Source organism: Pongo pygmaeus, chromosome 4, assembly GCF_028885625.2.
Source record: "Pongo pygmaeus isolate AG05252 chromosome 4, NHGRI_mPonPyg2-v2.0_pri, whole genome shotgun sequence".
Classification (NCBI taxonomy): domain Eukaryota; kingdom Metazoa; phylum Chordata; class Mammalia; order Primates; family Hominidae; genus Pongo; species Pongo pygmaeus.
In genome coordinates this window covers 145358522-145372808 of record NC_072377.2, presented here as the reverse complement: position 1 = coordinate 145372808, position 14287 = coordinate 145358522, and the positions used below count along the sequence as shown (strand labels likewise).

General features: G+C 42.1%; 2 protein-coding genes across 9 annotated transcripts in view; both read right to left on the bottom strand.

Moving 5' to 3' along the window:
• LOC129037293 (protocadherin alpha-C2) overlaps nucleotides 1-14287 on the bottom strand; it is a 224925-nt gene that overhangs the window by 150034 nt on the left and 60604 nt on the right. Inside the window, exon 1 of one of the 8 annotated variants that reach the window (XM_054489271.2) lies at nucleotides 9049-13793. The exons of the other annotated variants lie outside the window; for them this stretch is intronic. Coding sequence (XP_054345246.1) covers nucleotides 9049-11442 — 2394 coding nt within the window. The 5' untranslated portion in view covers nucleotides 11443-13793. Of the gene's footprint in view, nucleotides 1-9048; nucleotides 13794-14287 lie in introns of those variants that run through there. 8 annotated transcript variants of the gene reach the window in all.
• On the bottom strand, nucleotides 24-5023 carry LOC129037294 (protocadherin alpha-10). Its single transcript, XM_054489283.2, has one exon. The coding sequence runs from the start codon at nucleotides 3846-3848 to the stop codon at nucleotides 1383-1385; it is 2466 nt and encodes an 821-aa protein (XP_054345258.1). The 5' UTR covers nucleotides 3849-5023; the 3' UTR covers nucleotides 24-1382.

Genomic DNA, 14287 nt, shown 5'->3' with positions numbered 1-14287 from the left:
TTTTTTTTCAAAATATCAGAGGGGGGAAGTATATATTTCATAAACCTATTTGATATAATAACAAATACACTTCTAAACTCTGCATTAACTTAGCATCTATGATTTCTAAGAGCTGGAGACAGGGCATGGAAAATATTAACACTGAAAGAATGCCATGCTTAAATTCTTGCCACAAATTTTTTTTTTTGGTGTTTCTAAACTTGAACAATAATTTTAATTTTATTTGAAGCTATTTGTGAAGCATGTGCTGAGTAACAAATTCAATCTCCATACTCAAAGAGAAAGGGAAAGAAAAAAGTAATTGCTAAGAGCCATAGGCAAGATGACAAATTCATGGCATTGGTGTTCGGTAACACTAGAACTAATAAATTTTTTTAAAAAATGAAACCATGAGTATCAGGTAACAACCAATTTCAGGAAAACACAATCGATAGTGTAGTTTTGTCACTCTGCAACTAAATTAGCTTTCATTTCTGAGTCTATATCATCTAACCCAACCCTGTTTAAGATGACTAGAGAAGCTATTAAACTATACAATAGATCAGATCAGTAGAAAACATTAATTTAATTTTCTCCTCAAACTTTTAATATTAATTCATACTAAAGTATTTTGTCTCAAAATTAAAAAGTGTTCAAATTCCCTTCATTATTAAACATAAGCATGACTCCTTCTTTAAAGTGAAAGACCTAATACCTGAATGTCATAAGCAATGCCTAATGCTGATAAAGGAGCAGATAATGAAGAGCTACTGGATAAAATTATGTAAATAATGGAAACGTATATTTTCTTCTGCTAAGTGAATAATACACACTGACACAGGTACCACTACAACTAAAATACAAATGGAAAACATTTTTAAAGTTCAAAGCATTTAACTTAATTGCTAAGATTAAGAAATTTTTACCAATGAACTGCCCACCTACTTACTGCACTATTGAGAAAAAGCTGTAATCACTGAACATTGAAATCTACTATGGCAGTATAAGCTGTGGTATGCTACACATATTCTACACATGGAGGAAAACATATTTTCACTGAAGAGATATAGATCAGTGGAATTTTTTGTTAATGCAAATGCAATCAAATCAAAATTCAGATTGGAAATGAAATAACATGAAGTACTAATCTTACAAATATTTGTAACGAAAAGTGATTATGAAAGTAAATCATCAGAACTGCAACCTATATCACATATTTGTATTGGAAAATATTAGTGTATTCAGAATAAATTGTTATTTAAAAAAAATTTAAGTACCAATCAAAGGCTGACACACTGGGTAGGATAAAAAAATTTTAAAACTCCTGGAATAAATTATATTACAAAGGTATAACTAGAAATATTCAAGCATAAATGGAATGTAGACAAAAATGAAATATTCTGTTACATATTTGAGAAAATGCGGTAAGAGAAAATATTATTCATAAAGCACAAAAGGAAAATGAAAACGTAAAAACCCACCTTCCTAGAGTGGTCCCCTCCGATAGACTGATCCTCCCTGTCCACATCTACCATTGGGCACGCTGGAAGGCTGGGGCTGAAGGCCATGAAGTCCGTCTTGGGCAGGCCCTCCCCAGAACACACCCTCTGCCGCCTCTGCTGCGAGTAAGACCAGCTCCCCACCGCGCTAGAGCACACCAGCGTGGGCTTCACCGGCCCACACGCGCCCTCGGTGGGCACCGCCGAGCACCTCAGTGCAGTGTACAATAGCAGCGTGAGCACCAGCAAGCTGGACACCGCGCAGATGGCGATAATCAGGTACACGTTGACATCCACCAGGGCCACCTCGGGCGCCACGCCCACTGAAGCCCGCGACGAGGCCTTGGGTGCCTGGCTGCCCTCCACAAGCGACACAAGCACAGTGGCCGTGGCCGTCAGCGACGGCTCGCCATGGTCCTTCACCAGCACCAATAGGCGCTGACGTGGCGAGTCAGCCTCATCCAGAGCGCGCGTCGTACTGATCTCGCCCGTGTACAGCCCCACGCGGAACGGGATGCGTGAGCCAACCGCCGCCGACTGCAATTCATACGACAGCCACGCGTTGTATCCAGAGTCAGCGTCCACTGCGCGCACCTTAGCCACCACGTGACCTGCACCCACCGACCGCAGCACCAGCTCACTGACTGCACCGCCCGCGCTGCCAGCAAGAGACGCCAGCAGCGCGGGAGCGTTGTCGTTCTCATCCAGCACGAACACCTGCAGCGTCACGTTGCTGCCCAGAGGCGGCACGCCCGCGTCGCGCGCGCTCACCTGGAATTGTAGCAGCTCCAGCTCCTCGTGGTCCAACGGCTGCAGCGCGTACACCTTGCCGCTCTCCGCGTGCACCGACACGTAGCTCGACAGCGAGCGATCGCCCACCCGCCGCTCCACCAGCGAGTAGGACACCAGCGCGTTCTCCTGCGCGTCCGCGTCTCGCGCAGACACCGTGAAGATGTGGCAGCCCGGCGGGTTGTTCTCCTTCACGAACACCGTGTACTCGGGCTGCGCGAACGCCGGCGCGTTGTCGTTCACGTCGGCCACCTCCACGGACACGCTGGCCGTGGCCCACAGCGGAGGCGAGCCCCCGTCCCACGCCGTCACCACCAGCTCATAGGCCGACACCCTCTCGCGGTCCAGGGCGCTGTCCAGCACCAAGGAGTAGTAATTCTTGTAGGTGGACACCAGCTTGAATGGAACGTGAGGCGTCAGAGAGCAGGTGACCTGTCCGTTGGCTCCTGAATCATGGTCAGAAACCCTGATCAGGGCAATGACGGTGCCCACTTGAGCATCTTCTTTCACTGGGAGAGACAGAGAAGTGACAATCACCTCAGGTGAATTATCATTTTCATCCAGTAGTTCCACTAGGACCGTGCAGTGACCAACCATAGGTGGGTTTCCCTTATCTGTAACATCTACATGAATTTCATAAGTGTTACTGTCCTCAAAGTCAATAGCATCATTTACTTTTATTTCTCCCGTCCTTTCGTTTATCCAAAATTTCTTTCTTATCGTGGGTGGGACCAAAGAGCTAAATGAATACATCATTTCCTTGTTTATTCCTTCATCCGAATCAGAAGCGTTGAGCCGTATAACTAATGTTTGGTTCACTTGGTTTTCATACATCTTAACTTCATAAGCCAGTCTGTCAAAGATAGGGGCGTTATCATTGGCATCTAACACCAGGATCAGCAGAGAAACAGATCCGGTAAATTCAGGTTTGCCTCCATCAGTTGCTGTCAATAACAACTTTAGCTGAGGATTTTCTTCACGATCCAGCAGCTTCCGCAGAACAAGCACTGGGAATTTGTCTTTGTCTTTTTTGTTTATAATATCAAGAACAAAATACTCATTTGGACTGAGTTTGTAAGTAAGCAATGCGTTCTCTCCAACATCCGCATCAGATGCGCCTTCTAGTGGAAATCGAGAGTCAAGCAGTCTGGATTCAGGTATTGAGAGCTTTTGTTCTGTTACGGAGAACCTGGGCGGGTTGTCGTTAATGTCCTTCACTTCCACGTCCACATGGAAAACCTGCAGCGGCCTGTCCACGATCACCTCCAGGTGGATGCTGCACTCCACGCTCCGCCCGCACAGCTCCTCGCGGTCGATCCGAGAATTCACAAACAAAATGCCGTTCTGCAGATTTACCTCCAGAAGGTCCCCGTGTGTTTTCGATGCCACCCGGAACAGGCGCGGCACCATCTCCGCCAGCTCCAGCCCCAGGTCCTGCGCGATGCGGCCCACGAAGGTGCCGTGTCTGGCCTCCTCGTAGACGGAGTAGTGGAGCTGGCCGCTCCCCACCTCCCAGGCTGCGAGGAGAAGAAGCGAGAGCAGCGGACACTGGACCCACAGGCAGCTACATCTGGAAACCATCTTATCCTCTTGTTTTACAAATCGACGAATCAGCGGTCTAGAACGCACATACGATCTGACATTTTCTGTCCTATTTCTTATATCTATTTTTTATCGAAATGGCTGAGATCTCAGAATGAGGCTACTTCCTAGTCCTTGAGAAACTGGCTGATGCCTTTATTCTAAAAAGCTATTTTGTGGACGACAGCGACATCCGGTGGCTTTGGGTGTAAGTACAATTCCATGAGTTCACAACTTTCATTCATATGTTAATTCTTTTTTTACGTATTTTTATGTCTATGGACTTTCAAAGCCTCACATTACGTCTCTTTATAGTTAAAAACAATAAATGTTGATCCCACGTGCAATGTTTTCTTAAACGTAGACTCTCAGAGTAGTGATTTCTTCCCTAACCACTTGTTATCAACAGCTGAATTTCAAAATCCCCTTAATATTTGCATGCTACTGAGTATACTGATATGTTATTAAATGACAAGTTTAGTTCCATTTAAGTTCTGACACTTAATTTACTTCTCTTTCTCATTATTTTGAGATTTAATAAAGTTTATTTAGACGCTAATGTCAAGCATCAACTATCTGTGAGGTGTTTATAACTCCGAAGATCTAGTCATCACTAGAATTTAGAGATAATTAGCTTTAACATCAGACATTTCTCCATTTAGATTCCTATTATCCTACTCACTAGCCACATGACTTGGGAAAATCATTTAACCTCTCCCTCCCTCATGTTTCAATTTTATAACTTTGGCCTAATAGTAATATGGTGGTTGTGTGAATTATAATATAGTAAGTGCTTGCAATAGTACCTTAAGGAGAGTGAATGCTTCATAAATGGAAACTATTCTCAGGCCTCAATTTGGCCACATTTGTTTTCATGAGGCTCAATACCAAATTTGGCTCATCAGGCAAAATTATTACCTATAGAATGCCTTAATTATTGCTACTGCACAGGCTGAGAGTGGTGGTTTCTGTATTTTAGAAAACAGAAAAGTACTGTTATAGAAAAATCCTTTATAAAAGAAGTTTCATTTTATAATATCTTACATGGGCAAAAAGAATCTTAATTATAATTCTGAATAAAGTAATTAACAAATTTATTATTTCTGCTTTCAGAGACAAATGCTTTCAACCCTGTTATATTTACGCTTTTCAAATGCTCAAAAGACACAGTTCTGAAATGTATCTAGTAATTTTATCAATGTCAATGAAGTTTTTCATCACCACTTGCAGTAAAAATATTTTTTTCTCTCTCAAAGTTCTTGAAATCAAACATTCAGGAATGAAAATGTAATATATCTGTGCTGCTGAAAAAAACTTGAGTTTTCTATCTTTCCAAGAAAGGAAAACTTAATAACAGAAATATTGGTCTTATGCAAGAGTTAATTTATTTTATTTAATGATGTTTTGACTTTTCTAAAGAATATTTTTAAATGTGTCAATAACTTTAAACTTTTTTTATTAAAATCTGAATGACAGAGCAACAATATTTATGAATAAGAAAACTGACAGAAATGGGTGTCACTTAATCCATCAGTTTATGTGTCCTACTAAATTCTGTTTCTATACTTCTCTACTCCTCTGGAATGCCTCTTGCATCAAAATTCATTCAAATTCTGATTTTAGGGATTACTTTTTTATAAACTCTGAATTAAAATGTAATGAGTTACTTATCAAAATTTCAACGTTTGTTTTAGCTATCTAGAGTGTAAAATAAGTTTGCCATTGATCAATCATCTCCATGCACAAAATAATAAAAACTAAACTCAATTTCTACTAATGTACATTTTATACCAAGTAATAACATAAATATCCCAATGTAGACGTCCAATATTGAATAAAAAGTAGGGAGTAGTTAAACTACTCTTTTTTTTTTTTTTTTTGAGACAGAATCTTGCTGTCACCCAGGCTGAAATGCAGTTGTGCCATCACAGTTCACTGCAGCCTCAATGTCCCAGGCTCAAGCGATTCTCTCGCCTCAGCCTCCTGAGTAGTTGGGACTACAGATATGTGCTGCCATGCCTGGCTAATTTTTTTTTTTTTTTTTTTTTTTTTTTTTTTTTTTTTTTTTTGGTAGAGACGAGTCTCACTACACTGGTCTCAAACTGCTGGGCTCAAGGAAGGGACCCTCCCACCTTGGCCTCCCAAAATATTGGGATTGCAGGTGTCAGGCCACCACATCTTTTTAAATTACAGAAACTTGCACTGTCAAGTATCAAATAGGGCTACGGATCTAAAATTTCGGTTGTATGAGAATCATCTCAGGTGTGCTTTAAAATGAAAATTTGCTCATACTACCCATTTCAGAATTTCTGAGGTGGAGTCTTGAACTAGAACATTCAATGAGGACTTAGGTGCTGCTAATGCTAATGCATTAGCAGGTCTAAGGATAGGCTGACCTATAGGCCCCAATTTGTCTGGAACAGGCTCAATTTAGGTCTGTGATCTTGTATACTTATTTACAGCACCCCCTTTGCTCTCAAAGTGTCTAAGATATTGGGTGACAACTTAGTTTTTCCTATATAGTAACTACAACTTGAAAAGAGGCATAGGAGGAGCTTCATTATTGTTTCATGATTCTGACTTGAATTGAGGAATGTTAACTACAGATGCATATAAGGAAAGCTATTAGGCAAAATAGGAAAGTGTCTCTTCTGCTTTCACCTCTCTGTTTTGAACTTGCCAGCCTGTTTTGAATTTTACCTTCTCTGGATCCCAGTGAGTTCATGTTTGCTAATGACCTCAAAAGATAAATTTATTACTAAGGTGTTGACAGCCCTTCTGAGAATTTGCATATGATGAGAGCTTATACTCTGAGAGAGAATAGAGATTAATATGAAGGACTAAATTACCAATCCCATCAACACAGCCATCAATAATGAAGAATACATTTTAGGCCAGGCGCGGTGGCTCACGCCTGTAATCCCAGCATTTTGGGAGGCTGAGGCCAGAGGATCATGAGCTCAGGAGATCGAGACCATCCTGGCTAACACAGTGAAACCCTGTCTCTACTAAAAATACAAAAAAATTAGCCAGGCATGGTGGCAGGCGCCTTTAGTCCCAGCTACTCGGGAGGCTGAGGCAGGAGAATGGTGTGAACCTGGGAGTGGGAGCTTGGAGTGAGCCGAGATGGCACCACTGCACTCCAGCCTGGACAACAGAGTGAGACTCTGACTCAAAAAAAAAAAAGAATACATTTTATGATTATTGATGACATAGTAAATGCTTAGTAAGTACTAGCTCTAAGGAGACTGGAGGACTTAGGGCAGGGGACAAAGGACGTCTGTAGCATCCCTCTAGTCACATCAAATAATCAAATACCTGGGTCCAAGTTTAAATGGCACATGAAACTTGAAAAATGTGCAAAGACAAAGATACTTGAAAGTATAAGACTATATTCAAGATGAGTTTTGCTGATAGACATAGATAGGTTTAATGACAGGAGCTCAGAGACCACTCAAGTTTTGAAAGAAAATGACAAAAAAAAAAAAAAAAAAAAAAAGGCTTGGCACAGTGGCTCACACCTTCCTTACCTTTAATCCCAGCACTTTGGGAGATTGAGGTGGGAGCATCACAAGGTCAGGAGTTCGAGACCAGCCTGGCCAACATGATGAAACCCCATCTCTACCAAAAATACAAAAATTAGCCGGGCGCGGTGGCATGTGCCTGCAATCCCAGCTACTCAGGAGGCTGAGGCAGGAGAATTGCTTGAACCCAGGAGGCAGAGGTTGTAGTGAGCCGAGATCATGCCATACTCCAGCCTGGTTGGCAGAAAAAGACTCCGTCTCAGAAAAATAAAAAGACAAAAAACATGTAATATTGTAGCATATTCCAAACGTGTGTTTTAAGGGAAAATTTAAAAATTAAAATATTTTGTTTTAAATAAATGTTACTGGAATTTTCATAGTTATTATTGTGGCTCTATTCTCAAGGCCATTCTGATCTTTCTCCACTGAGTTTTTAATTAAGTCATACCTTGTAAAATATCTGACACAATATTAAATAAAATAGCTGAAAGAGAAAGAAAAATATAAACCGCATAACAAAAACTCAATAAGCGAAGTTTTTAAAACTATAAATTAGAAAACAAACAAATAGCTTGCACTAAAGATAGAGTGTGGAAAACCACCATTTTGAAAGTCACATACTACAATTCAGGAAATATAACATGTAGTGACATTAAAGAGGCAAATCTCGTATCCAGATTTCTGCTTTGTGTTACATATGAGCTGAGAGGAGAAAAAGAGATTTTTTAAAAAACAGATTTCTGTCTTATGGATTACTGACAGAACAAGTGAATTCTCATCTAAATTTGTAAGGGTAATGTTTTAAGTTACAGACTTTGAATTTCAAAAGAACTCAAAGTTTGGAATCTTTACATGGCTGATCATTTTATCACTGAATGGAGAAAATTTCAATTAAAAGGAGAATGTCTTCTTGAAGAAAGGAAACACTTGTTTAAAAAGCATTTTCTCCTATTTCTGTAAGCTGAATTTCAAAAAATGTTCTAAGTGTAGACAAAATTTCAGTCAACACTTCCTGAATTATCTACATTGTCAGGCATTTTAAAACATATTTTATATAAGTTGAAATGAAGGCTGTGTTTATAACATTTATTGACATAATTTGATTCCTAAAGTGGAGCAACTGTTTTCTAAAGTTTAGGGGAAGTTTCTTATTAAAATAATAGATACTGAGGATTGCTGAACAACCAGATGTTCACACAGTCTCCATCCAGAGAAATGTAGAGAACTACAAACTTAACAAGGTAACAATTGCTATATATTTTTGCTTGGGTTTCTTATAAACAATACAAGTAGACTAAAATACTATGCATCATTTAGAAATAAATAAATGATAGTGATGTTAATTTAATGTTTAACGAATGACTAACAACTAAATTGGTGTTCAAGTGTTATAGCAGCATAGCATCAGAAATTCAATGTCACTTTAATCACAAATTTAAATAAAATTGATTCAGCACCCAAAAAATATCTATTTAATATACGGTTTATAATTCTCACTAGAAGTCAAGACAAAGTCGGCTCCAATGTTAAGGGATTTACTTTATAAGAAAAAAAAATCTGCTGGATTTCTAGAAGAATGAATAAAACTATTTGAAGGGCCCCTGGGAGTAATCGAAAATATCTTTCTAGAAAAAATAAATAATTATATAAACATATAAAATGCTAGAAAAACCCACCTTCCCAGATGAATCTGAAGAAGCAGAGGGTTCTCCCATTCGCTCTGTAGATCCAGCACAAGGAGAAAGGCCCGGGCTGAAGGCCATGAGGTCGGTCTTCTGCGGACCCTCGCCAGAGCACACCCTCTGCCTCCTCTGCTGCGAGTACGACCAACTCCCCACCGCGCTAGAACACACCAGCGTAGGCTTGCCCGGCGCGCACTCGCCCTTGGTGGGCATCGCCGAGCACCGCAGCGCAGTGTACAGCAGCAGCGTGAGAACCAACAGGCTAGACACCGCGCAGATGGCGATGATCAGGTACACGTTGACATCCACCAGCGTCACCTCGGGGCCCGTGGCACCCACTGATGCCCGCGACGATGCCTTTGGCGCCTGGCCGCTCTCCACCAGCGACACGAGCACAGTGGCCGTGGCTGTCAGCGCTGGCTCCCCGTGGTCTTTCACCAGCACCAGTAGGCGCTGGCGCGGTGAGTCCGTCTCATCTAGGGCTCGTGTCGTGCTGATCTCGCCCGTGTACAGCCCCACGCGGAACGGGATGCGCGCGCTGGCCGTTTCTGGCTGCAGCTCATATGAAAGCCACGCGTTGTAGCCCGAGTCGGCGTCCACTGCGCGCACCTTCCCCACCACCACGCCGGCGCCCACCGACCGCAGCACCAGCTCGCTCACTGCGCCGTCAGTGCCCCTCATCCGAGGTGCCAGCAGCGCTGGCGCATTGTCGTTCTCATCCAGCACGAACACCTGCAGCGTCACGTTGCTGCCCAGAGGCGGCACGCCCGCGTCGCGCGCGCTCACCTGGAACTGTAGCAGCTCCAGCTCCTCGTGGTCCAGCGGCTGCAGCGCGTACACCTTGCCGCTCTCCGCGTGCACCGACACGTAGCTCGACAGCGTGCGCTCGCCCACCCGCCGCTCCACCAGCGAGTAGGACACCAGCGCGTTCTCCTGCGCGTCCGCGTCCCGCGCAGACACCGTGAAGATGTGGCAGCCCGGCGGGTTGTTCTCCTTCACGAACACCGTGTACTCGGGCTGCGCGAACGCTGGTGCGTTGTCGTTCACGTCGGCCACCTCCACAGACACTCTGGCCATGGCCCACAGTGAAGGCAAGCCCCCGTCCCGCGCGGTAACCACCAGCTCGTAGGCCGACACGCTCTCGCGGTCCAGGGCACTGTCCAGCACCAACGAGTAGTAATTCTTGTAGGTGGACACCAGCTTGAAGGGGACGTGGGACGTCAGGGAGCAGGTAACCTGCCCGTTGGCATCTGCGTCTAGGTCAGTCACACTAATCAGGGCAATAACTGTCCCCAGTTGTGCGTCCTCTTTTACAGGAAGCGAGAGCGTTTTGATAGTCAACTGTGGAGCATTGTCATTTACATCCACAACTTCCACAAGAACTGTACAATGACCAGCCAGAGGTGGGAAGCCTTTATCGACAGCCTCTACTGGGAGCTTGTGTGCTCTACTTTCTTCAAAATCCATATGTCCTATCACTGTGATTGCCCCACTTATGGGGTCCATGTGGAACTTGGATTTTATATCTGGAGAAACATCACTGGAGAAGGAGTAAATAATATCCCCATTCAAGCCTTCGTCTAAATCTGAGGCATTGGGGTGAATCACCAGCGTTCCGATAGAAACGTTTTCTGGTAATTTCACCGTATACAGGGTTCTGTCAAACACTGGGGCATTGTCATTTATGTCCAGTACTGTGATGATTAACTGAACGGTGCCAGTCAGTTCAGGTTTGCCTCCATCGGTGGCCGTGAGCAATAAATGAAGCTCCGGAGTTTCTTCTCTGTCTAAAAGTTTCCGTAATACAAGTCCAAGAGGTCTCACCTGCTGGTTGCTAGTTGGCACGTCCAGGGAGAAATACTCATTGGGGCTCAGTCTGTAAGTGAGCAGGGCGTTCTCCCCGATATCTGCATCGGACGCGCCCTCTAGTGGAAACCGAGAGTCAAGCGGCCTGGATTCGGAGATGAACAGATTCTTTAGTGTCGCTGGGAACACGGGCGGATTGTCGTTAATGTCCTTCACCTCCACGTCCACATGGAAAACCTGCAGTGGCCTGTCCACGATCACCTCCAGGTGGATACTGCACTCCGCGCTCCGCCCGCACAGCTCCTCGCGGTCGATCCGAGAATTCACAAACAAAATGCCATTCTGCAGATTTACCTCCAGAAGGTCCCCGCGGCCTTTGGAATCCAACTGGAACAGGCGCGGCACCATCTCCGCCAGCTCCAGCCCCAGGTCCTGCGCAATGCGGCCCACGAAGGTGCCGTGTTTGGCTTCCTCCGGGACGGAGTAGTGGAGCTGGCCGCTCCCCACCATCCACATCGCGAGGATCAGAAGCGAGAGCAGTAGAGGCTGACCCTCTGGATCTCCTCGACTTGAGTATAACATTTCAAATACTCGGTCTTCTTCTAATTAGTGAAAATTGCCTCCAAATTAGGAGAAATCATCTGATTTTGTCAGTCCCATTCTGCTGTGTTCGCCATTGTTCAGCACAGAGAGAGTGAAAAAGAATTGAGCCTCTTTCCCATGGGAAAAGGGCTGTATTTGTCTGGATTCAGAGAGAACATCACGGCAAAGAGTGACATCACGTGGCCCAAAGTGTAAGTACATATTTCATGAATAAAAATTTCACAGTTATTCTGCAAAACTTATTTCATTTTTTTAATTTTTTCTTAAGTAATCATTGTTGAAACAGAAGATCCCGTTTCTCTTGCTGGAGCCTTCTTAGCAGACTGACTGCCTCTAAATGTTTTGTCTGACCTTGATTGTGGTTTTCTCATCCCTGAGAAAACTCTCCACTTAAGTTTTAAATAACGACAGAAATGAAGTAACAATTAAAATGATTCCATTGAGCAATCACGAATTTTAAATTACAAAGTTCTTTTGTTGTGGAATTCAGAATCTCCCATATGGCTCGAAATAGGATTCTAGGGTAAGAGAAATCCAGGAGTTGCAATCTCTAGTGAATATAGGAGCCCAGAAATCTACTGAAGAAAAAGAAACAGTCATGTCTGGAAAAAGGAATCAGCAAAAAGGAGCAACCAACTGAGGTAGTTTTTTTGAGTAACTCTATGAATTGAAAAGGTATGAAATATTGCAAGAAAAGCGAGAATTGACTTTAAGGTCTTGCGTTGCATGGGGAGAAAATATATTTTTCTCTTTTGTAGCATTTATACAATCTGTTTCCAGAAATGTGTTGTTTTGATCCTTTCCACGCTTTATAATCTATGAATAATCTCTTCTTTGTAATCTCCAATATAGTTTGTGTAATGTTATTACAATATGTTTTAATTTCATTATTGCTCATCCTTATACTCAGGGCAATTTCTGTTTTTAAAGCTATGCTTGAGATTCTTTTCCTAAGTTCTACAAAGTTCTGTTGTGAGTTTTACTATCTTATTCCAACGTATAAGTCGATTAATTAAATCTAGATTTTAGTGTATCTCAAGTGTAAAGGCAAAACCGTGACTGTTTATTGTGCCATTAACGTTTTTGCATATTTATCTTTTATTTCGTATTTCTACTGATAACAGCCTAAGAGGTGCATTTAACAATTGCTTCTGTCCTTGATTACTGCAGGAGCTTCTGAGTTTGTCTTCCCGTTCAATCTTCTTTCAAAAGTCGTGATTTATTTTGCTCAAGGTAGTTTAATAGCTCCCAATTAATTCTAAAGAGTGGCCAAATTCCTTAATCACTCACGGCTGTTTAGTTTATTACTCAGAAATCAAGAGATCTTCTTACATTGGTTTTCCTGCTTTCATTCTCCGCAGACTGTGTGTTTTAACCAAAGTGTACTTTTCTACTTGTCATATTGATGCTTTCTCTGTCTTCAATTTTCCTTATGTTTTCTCTTTCCAAGAAATGTCTATCACTCTCAGTATTCTCCCGGGGGGGAAATTACTTATTTTAAAACCACTGAAACACACCATGCCCGTTCAAGTATTTCTTCAAAAATTCAAATAGGAAATGATTGTCTTTCAACTTCAACCTCACTCTGATTTACCTCTTTTGTACCTGTTACATTATCTTGCCTTGCATTGTGTGACTCGTATTCTTTATTTGACATCAAATTTTAAAGCCAGAGGCTGGGTCTCAGTAATAATTCCTGACATGATGATATGCTGTTAGAGATCTGTAAGGGTCCTACTTAATGTTTAATGAAGACTGGTTATTACAATCTTCTCTACTTGCTAAGAAAGCATTTTAGGCTGGGCACAGTGGCTCATGCCTGTAATCCCAGCACTTTAGGAGGCCGAAGTGGGCGGATCACGAGGTCGGGAGATCTAGACCATCCTGGCTAACACGGTGAAACCCCGACTCTACTAAAAATACAAAAAATTAGCCGGGTATGGTGGCATGCACCTGTAATCCCAGCTACTCGGGAGGCTGAGGAAGGAGAATCATTTGAACACGGGAGGCAGAGGTTGCAGTGAGCCGAGATCGCGCCACTGCATTCCAGCCTGGGCGACAGAGCGAGACTCCGTCTCAAAAAAAAAAAAAAAAGAAAAAAAAAAGAAAGCACTTTAAAAAGGCTATTCTACAACATTCTACATAAATGGTTTACTTAATTCATAGAACTACAACATAAATTGACTTTGAATCATCATCAAAACATTATTGTATACTTCTTTTTAAGAAAAATACTATTAATGGAAAGAAACATACAAAGATCTCAAACACCTACTCAGCCCTCTGCAGGATCTCAGGCAACTTTTGAATATGGGAAACAAACAACTATCAAAGTAAGATAGTCTACACATTCCTTGGAAGGACTTTAACCTTTCCAAAAAAATTTTTCCCACATAGGTAGTGTTAACTTGACTTTCCTAAACTCATAATAACTTTTAGACTTTTTTCATTCCACCACACAACATTCAAAATATTGAAACATCCTAGGTTACTCTAAAAAATGACTTTACAGAAGACAATTTTACATAAAAATAAGATTAATATGGAAGGCCATAACGACTTTCTGACATTTTAGGTTTCCTTTTTGCAATCACTAACTTCTTTCCTCTTAAGAATGGTAATAACTAAATTTTATTATGTACCGCTCACTTGCCAGACTTTATTATTAATAATTTATAACTATTAATTTACTTGATACAAAAAATCTATACAGTAGAATTCACATTTATCATGTATACATATAATGCCAAGGAACTGAATAACAAATCCTTTACCAATGGCTACACATACAAAAATTGGTAAAGGGAGGACTTGATTTAGAGAG

Coding starts and splice junctions, on each gene's coding strand:
- LOC129037294 (XM_054489283.2), bottom strand. CDS start 3,848: ATGGTTTCCAGATGTAGCTGCCTGTGGGTCCAGTGTCCGCTGCTCTCG.